Source organism: Limulus polyphemus, unplaced genomic scaffold (assembly GCF_000517525.1).
Source record: "Limulus polyphemus unplaced genomic scaffold, Limulus_polyphemus-2.1.2 Scaffold344, whole genome shotgun sequence".
NCBI lineage: Eukaryota > Metazoa > Arthropoda > Merostomata > Xiphosura > Limulidae > Limulus > Limulus polyphemus.
In genome coordinates, this window is record NW_013665954.1 from 303,304 (window position 1) to 312,371 (window position 9,068).

Here is a 9,068-nt window from a genome sequence, read left to right on the forward strand (position 1 = left end):
AGCGGCCCTGTAAATATGGCCCACGTGTTCGCTAGTTATACAAATATATAATATATATATTAAGAAGTTTAATCACTAGTTTATTTTATTACTTCTATTTTATATTTCAAAACGTTAGCCGCTCCAGATATGGCATGAAACGTTTGAAACAAAGAAACTTACAGACTCAGCGATTGGTGTTTACTACAACAAAGAATAGCCCTGCACAACTTCGGATGTGCCACGAACCATGTATTAAACATTTCTCGAACAAACTGTACAAATTAGCAGTAAAATATAAGCTTTTTCCTTCTCGTAAAATCCGAGACACTCTCGGCCGAATGTGGCCTAGTGTTTAATGTGTTGGACTGCGTATCAAGAGGTTCAATGCTTGCCAAGCGATTCCGCTCAAAAAGCTTCACAATTTCAGTTTTGGGTACGTTATAAGAATGACAGTCAATACCATTAATCAATTCAAAGCCAGTCAAAGCCTTTGTGGTATCGGGTGTTGTTGACTAGCTGCCTTTCCTCCAGTAAAAGCTCAAAATACGTGACGGTTGTACCTGAACCTTAGGGTTGTACTAACCGTTTAGACCATGCGTGCATAAGGCGCTGTTCAAGTTCAAAAATACCAATACCCAAGACACACTCTCTAGGATTTTCAAAATCCTGTATCCAGTCGCCGTGTGTGTGTGATGATTATGAATTGATACAACAATATTATAAGTTGAAAGAAAAAAGGTGTTAGTGGAAACCTTAAAGTATTTTAAACACAAATCTTAATAATAACGTAGTGATAAATTTCCATATTATTTCTCTCTGCACTCTTTACCAAATTCTTCATATAATCTTTCTTTTTACCTTACTGCGTCTTTTCCACAATATTCCTTAACTTTAAGTGTTTAGTACTTCATCGTTGTAAAATTTCGTCGATTAGAAAGTTCGTTTAATTGTTTCAAGTGAGCTTGTATATACTGTACGTGAAATTAAATAACCACGACAAGCCTCATTTCTTTCTTGAATAAACGTAACACAGTTAGCTGTATCAATTTTTCATATGTCCATACAACTAATTGTGTTCCATTTATCGCATGAAGATATAAACCATGATAATAATGAAATTTGAAATGATAAAATACGAATATACAAGTGATTTGAAGGTGCAGAAGAGAGCCTTGACGATTGAATTTGGTTCACAATTTTTGCACAGAGTAACATAAAGGCAATCATTGGAGTGAAGGCAACCAGTCAGTAGCACCCACCGGCAGTTCTTGGGTTACTATTGTCTGACCAAATGGCTAAATTTCATTGTAACTTTTATAACGCATCCACGGCCCCAAAGTGCGGAGCGTGTTTCTGCGACAACGAATCGCAGACCATGAACCCTCGAATTCACAGTCCGAGCATGCTAATCCTTGGGTCACGCCCAGCTCAAATGTAGATTTAAGTTATCTGTTGTGACAACATATCTTTATGAATAACGTTAACCACAACAAAGTAAACAAACTTGTTGTTACAACAAAAATAAACTATCAAGTTACATTTCATTGCCAACAATAACCAACCATTTCATGATATCAACAGTCTTTCCTGACCGGAATAAATTACCTGATCACTGACACTAAAAAGGAATGTTCAGAAAACATCTATATATAGTTTTACTTGTTCTTGTTCAAACATTTTTTAATGAGAAATATTTTAGCAAAGATTATTTTACAGCATACTACCTATGCATATTGTTGAAAATACTAGGTTTGCGAGGTTGAATACGGAATGTAAAATTAATAAATATTCGCCCAATTAGAAATAATTTACTAAAATAATGTGGTTTACATTTGTATGAACTGATGAGTATTTTTTAATGTTTTTTTACATCATTTAATGGGTATTTTATTTAAGCTATCTCTTTCGTTATATTCACTATAAAGTTTAGTTATAAACTGCAAAAAAAAAAGATATTTCCATCAATGTTTCCCTCCACAGGTTTCAGTGATCTTTTTCTGATTACCCGTTTGTGCGATTGTTGAACTGATATATATAGTGAAAACAGTTTGTGTACATATGACTTGTGTCGCTTTTCCAGACAAAAATCCTTCTTAATTATGGTGCATACTGTTGTCTGGAACACGTGGCTGGTTTTTGTCATTAAGAATCGTGTTCGTGGATTCTCAGATTCTCACCTGTTACAGGACCCCGCACTTTGCTTACCATTATTGGGATACAACTTGTTGCGGATCCCTTTCTGGATGATCCTGGTGCCCCAAGTTGATCATTATTCCTTATTTCTCAATACCGTTAAGTGCAAGGAATCTCCAAGTCTTGGAAATCCCTAATCTCCGATCTGAAAACCTTTTTTCCAAAAAGCTATAAATTTTCAGTCTCATCATAAGATCTACGTAACGACAAAAAAATAGCAAAATGCAGTTCTCTTACATACCGTTACACAGTGATTTTATATTGTCTGGAGTTGTCACGTGACTTTCTGACTTGCATATTCAAAATCATTTTAATATTACAAAATTCAATTTACACGTTTAGGAAGAAAACAAATGAAGAGGAAATATTGCAAACCGTGGAAATGATAAACAATACACCTCTCTCAAACTCTCGCTATCGTATTTGTAGCTTAGTTCGGCATCTTATTCATTCCTAGAACCTGAGTGAAACTTTATCATTATCAGTGGCACAGGGGTAAATCTCAAGACATAGAACGCTAGAAATCGGGTTCGATACCCATGGTGGGCACAGCACAGATAACCCATTGTGTAGCTTTGTGCTTAACTACAAATAAACAAACTTATGCATAGAAGTAATGTTTTGCCTCAAGAAATAGTAAATATTCCAATACAAATAAAATGCTCTGCATTGTTATAAAATGTACAAACTGGTGAGACATTGAGATATTTAGGCCTCACAACAATCATTCAGCCAATTTGTCGCGTTTTGCTAAAAACTTGCAGTCAAATGTGACTATAACGTTTGTTAGGCATAAAAATGCAGTGTTATCATTAAAAAGAATATCACTTAATTTATGGTTCTTAAAAAAAAACTAGTTTTTCCTCTATTTTTATGAGGAACGTCGGGGATTGTTTATCACTAGTTTCTACGCAAATTCTACTTTTATACAGGATAGACGAATTGTCAGTTTAAACATTTCTGCTCTACTTGTACGCATATTTTGACCAGTACAAAGAAAAAAGTTTAAGCAACAGTGTTACTGTCGCAGAAGTGTGTAGTTGTGACAAGACGAGAACTTCACATTTGTATTCAGGTTAAAGTTCTTACTCGTGCCATGCTGTTAGGTTAACTTGCTAAGCTCGTAAACCCTTTGGATATAGTATAAAAAACGAGCGACACATTTGGCGTTAAATAATGTAGGTTCCGCCTATATTCTGAGAAACAATTTTCACGGAGTGCATTAACGTGTTTCTGCGAAAATTATCATATCTATTTGTTATAAAACTTGTGGCCTTTTATAGCAAATGTCAGTTCCAAGCTGTAATTACTAAAGTACCTTTAGACATTTGACCATACTGTAATAAAATTGTTTAAAACAGTCCTGAAATCTTACAAAAAAATCCCTTTGAAGTACACAATTTTTAGGTGCGTCAACAACACCTGTCATCAGAATTCACAAATGTTTGCGAGTTATGATGTAATTGAATTAATGGGATAATCAATCATCCGAAACTGATGCTACCAGAAACCAGAAGCTACCGCAAAGATAAACAATGGGCTATCTGTGGTGTGCCCACTACCTACTATCGAAACCCGTTTTTTGGGGGTTATAAGACTGCAGTTAGGAGTAAAGGTGTAGGCAGTCGAAGCTGCTAACTGGTTGTCTTCCCTTTGGTCAGCAGTGTTAAAGTCGCGACGATTAGGCCCGAACCTTTAGCCGTTTAGTTCACGTGTCGCATAAAGTGCTGTTCTGGTTGAAAATATTAAACAACCTCCGTCTATCTATCCAATAAATAGTAATAAGTAGTTAATAATAAAATGGATAAATAACGGTATTATAGAAAACAGTTATCGTTGTATTAGCCTCACTGTGAAACAAAATATTTAGAAAATGGCCAACCTTCGTGTATTTACTCTCAAGTGAGTCCTCCTGCGAACTCTAGTACATTCTACCAAAAGCCTTGGAAAAATACGACTTTAATCTGGTGCCGTGTGAGTTCAGTGTGAATTGCCTTGTAAGTTAAGTTACTCGGGCATTCATTGAAAATGTTCAACTCTGTACTAATTTTCATAAATAGTTTTAACTGCATAAAGCAAAGGAAGCCAAAAATTTTCAAACCTTTGCTAAGATATTTATTCAATCTATACAGGCCTATCCCAGAATTCGAGCAGAAAACATTCCTCTGAGAACAGTGACTGTAAAATAAAGTTGAAAAACTTAAACATTTACCTGTTCTCTTGGGCTATTCGGTGATTGGCCGGTCTTGGAGTCGTAAAGAGCCCGATGGAAAGGCATATATCTTCCTCCTTGACATTCCTTGTCGTACATGTCGTCACACTTATCGATCTTAATCTTGTGAAACTCGATCGGACAACCTGGTTCACCAGCCATCAAAATTTCCGAAGAGACGACTTGACCTATGGTTAAATTTAATCAGTTTGAGAAAAGTCAAAAGCATTTTTACATATGACAAAGATCTTTTTATGTCATTTTTTAGATTGCTTTTTAAACAGTTGTGTGATTATTCAATTCTTAATATATCACAATACAACTTATCTCAACCATTCATAAACCATCCTACACATCTACTGTGTTCATATCATTCTCCATTAAGTGGATGTTACGGTTTCTTGATTAATTGAAATAATAATGTTAAGTCTCTTAAGTTACTTTCGTTTAGCTTTGCGTGAAATTCAAACCAAATCAAACTTAAGTTACCATACACTTAGTAATATTATATACTAACAGAGACTCGTAAAACATTTGTGGCCAAAGTAGTATCTATATTGCAACAGTACTTCTTTAAATACAGGATTTCTAGAGTAATACAAAATATTTCTAATCGCAGATACTGAAATTTATAAGTCCACTAGTCTTAGCCCTAACATTAGTTAAGCCTTTATTAAGTACGGCCTATATTCGATAAAAAGATAAATTAACACTGTAACTTGTGTACGTTTTTTGCTTTAATTCAATTTGAGCTAAACCTTACCGCACTTAATACTATCAATAAATAATCTTCTAATATTGTTGTACGACTTAACGTTAGACCTTTTGAAAAACTTTGATAAGCTTTTAATATGTTGTATAAAATGTCTACTAAAGTATATTTACGCCCTTTCTGGCGTAACTCGACGATTTAACAAAGATACGTTTTCAAATTCCGAAAAAGATGGAATTTTTTAAAGTCCAAATATATCTTTAATTTTCGATCAATCGTAGACTACTCGCTTCTATTTGCAGGAAGCCAAACTACTTAAATTAGGTAATAAGTTGTTATGACATCATTGCGTGACCGAGAGACAGACAGGCAGATACCTTGTTTTATAGTATTAGATGTTAGCTTCGTAGCTTCTCGCTTTTCTTCACTGACTGAACATATTTACTAATAAAATTACATTTACAATATATATATAAGGTTATCCGAAAAGTTCGTGGCCCGATCTAAATAAAACTGAAATGTGCTATTTTTTCTGATAAATATTAAGTTTGAACCTATCCATGTGTAAACAACACATAACATACAACCTATTGAGCTTATTTTTTTTTTGCGGATTTTCGAAAGAAGTGAGCAGTGTTAAACTTCATGAAGATGATCGTGCCGTGATCAAATATTTTGCTAAATAACTGACACCGCAAGAAATACATCAAGATATGGAAACAACATTGGGAGAAGGTGCTCCGGCATACTGATCATGTGAAGATAATCCGAAGTCAGGTCGGAACTCGACATCGACCAAAACAAAAACTGTTGGTAAAATTCATGATCTGGTTATATACGATAGAAGAATTACTTTGGGAAATTGGAATCGTTAAAAGTACTGTAACAAGCATTTTAAGTGAAAGTTTTGGCATGAGTAAAGTTAGTGCCAGATGAGTTCCAAAGATGTTGTCATCTGAGCAGAAACTAATCCGAGTTGTTGAAAGCCAACACCTATTCCAAAGATTTCAATAGAATCGCAACTATGAATGAAACATAGTTGCACCACTTCGACCCAGAGACAAAAATCCAAAGTTTGCAATGGAAATACCCAAGTTCACCCCCCTCCCAAATAAATTCAAGTTACAACACTCTTGGCGGTACCAAGGGTGTTTTAGTAGTTAATTATTTGGAAAGGGGGCAAACCATTACAGGAAATTACTATACATCTTTAATCAGCAATATTCGTCAATAAATCGAAGCAAGAGCATAAGATTGCTAAAAAAAAAAGGTGTGCTCTTCCATCAATACAATGCCACTACTCAAAAATTGCCTGTTGCTTTGAGCACTATCCATGATGCTGGCTTCGGATTATTCAATAACCCCCTTTTTCATCGGATTTAGTTCTAAGTGACTTTTTTCCCCTAACCTTAAAATCCTTCTGAAAGGTCGAAGATTTCAGAGTGAATATAATCTCGTACATACCATCCAATAATGGATTGAGAACCAAAAATAAGAGTTCTTTCAGAAGGGTATATAGGACTTAGAGCGCTGCTGGTGTAAGTGTATAGACTCAGGAGGAGATTATGTTGAAAAATATATCATATTTGAAACAGTGTCTCTTTTCTTTATAGTTCGGGCCACGAATCTTTCGGACACCCCTCATATTGCAAACACACAAAACAATTTACATATCCTTTCCCGTTTAAATCAAATACATACTATACTCCAGGATTTCCTCTCTCTCTCCCCGTTTCGGTGATAAGACCCGTACGCGGAAATACTAACTTTTCGTGAATTTTGAAACTGAAAACAAATAAAAGCCGTTTATATGCGTTTCTTATATAATTTATGTTTTAGATTAGAAATATTTGTAACTTTAAAATTGCAACCCCCCCAGTGGCAAAGAGGTATGTCTGCGGTCTTATACCGCTAGAAACCGGGTTTCGATACCTGTGGTGGATAGAGCACAGATAGCCCATTGTGTAGTTTTGTGCTTAACTACAAACAAACAAAAATTTTTAAATTATGTTTTATATCTTAAAAAGCACATAATTTTAAGTTTACAGTGATTCTGTGCATCATCATCATTTTGTATTTCGAACGTGAAGTAAGATATTTCATAACGTTTATTTTGAATTCTGGCCTCTTGAATAGTCATGATAAAGTTCGCACCGTTGTTGTCGTTTTCTATCAACTATAAGACCCCCAACTACTCAGCAGAAAACTTAGGAGCTTATGACACTAAAATTCGTGATGAATGCGAAACAGATAGCCCTTTGTGAAGTTTTGGGCTTAAAAACAATAAACCCCCGAACCTGGCCCGGCATGACCAGGTGGTTAGGGCGCTCGACTCGCAATCTGCGGGTCGCGGGTTCGAATCCCCGTCCCACCATACATGCACGCTCTTTCAGCCGTGGGGGCATTATAATGTGACGGTTAATCTTACTATTCGTTGGTAAAAGAGTAGCCCAAGAGTTGGGGAGGGGGGGGTGATGATGACTAGCTGCCTTGCCTCTAGTCTTTCACTGCTAAATTAGGGACGCCTAGCACAGATAGCCCTCGTGTAGCTTTGCGTGAAATTCTTAACAAACAACCAAACAAACCCCAAAATATTGATAATGAATATTACGATATAACTATTTCATTGTTTATTAACTATCAGGGACGGAGCCATCTTTACACAAAATCGCAGATGGTTACATACTCATTTCATTTTTTTAAACTATAAATCAATATGGGCTGTAATTCGCCACGGATAATTTTGAAACAAAAATGTGAAAAAAAGAATAACACAATGAAACTATACACTGCCCTGTAAACTGCGTGCGACATTCTGAATGTAGGTTTTTCCCGCTCGAAAAAAGGACCCTCAAGATCTCATTTTGGTTGTACTTAGTTAAAGGCCCAGCTACGTCCCTGTCTATCCCCTTTCTTTCTTTTTTCAACAATAACTCTAAATTAGATGTACATCAAAATGTCCATGAAGGCCAATCACGAGCTTCTTCCAAAATATATTGATTATCATAATTCAAAAGTCAATGCCAATCGAAATATGTATGAAGTATTATTCAGACAGAACCTTGATAATTGAATTTCCTCCAGTGAAAAATCATATTAGTTTGTTGACCGTACGTCCATGCCAATGTCCAGTTTGTTGACCGTACATCCCTGCCTAAATAATTCATTAGAAATGTGATCTGTGTAAAATTTTAAGGCTAAGATGGAATGAATAAACAAATGAAGTAAATTTTGTTTGCTCGCATCTCTTACCGAAAAAAGAAAACAAAGCTGTTAGATTGCGCTCAGATGGAATACCATCATCACCCTTGAACACCGACTGGCTGACCGCTCGAGGACTAGGTCTATCTCTGCCGGCTATCATATACACTCCGTCAGAGTAAGAAGGCGGCGTTTTGCGGACAAGTTGACTCTCTAAAAAAAAGAAGAAAAAATAAGAGATGATTTAATAAACACTCTTCTCTCTCTGTTTTTTTATAATCATTTAAGCAACACATTTGAAACTTAATAGACATTGAATATCGAACATTGACGTTCATTAGTAGTCCAAAGGTTTAGATTAGAAAACGAATAATAGTTTTAATGTAATATGATGAATTTATAAAATTTTATCTATTAAAGATGAACAACGCATTAAAGTATAAGTTGTGTAGGTAAGACGGGATGTGAAAAAGAAGTAATAAGTAATTCCTAGAACGAGAATAACAAAAACTTGAATGCTTGATTAGCACGAAAATCTAGGGGCAGAAATGTTGTCTACTGTTGACTCTGTATTTGGATCAAAGTTGTTAGTGCAAAACGTTGGTTTCTATATAGCAATGTGTCTGAATATCCTATCCAACAGATAAATCAATATTATCAATAAAACTAAATCAATGTAGTCTCGTATTTCCAGTAAATATCAGCCATAAGAAATTTGCAATAACCACATTCCGTATCTCTATCCTAGACATTCTATATACAAATATT

At 35.3% G+C, this 9,068-nt stretch overlaps 1 protein-coding gene across 1 annotated transcript in view; it reads right to left on the reverse strand.

Moving 5' to 3' along the window:
• The window catches only part of LOC106457545 (dual oxidase-like), a 93,109-nt gene that overhangs the window by 64,451 nt on the left and 19,590 nt on the right, over positions 1 to 9,068 (reverse strand). The window contains exons 2-3 of the mRNA XM_013916977.1: positions 8,352 to 8,513; positions 4,388 to 4,575 (exon numbers count right to left, since the gene is read on the reverse strand). Coding sequence (XP_013772431.1) covers positions 4,388 to 4,575; positions 8,352 to 8,513 — 350 coding nt within the window. The remainder of the gene's footprint in view (positions 1 to 4,387; positions 4,576 to 8,351; positions 8,514 to 9,068) is intronic.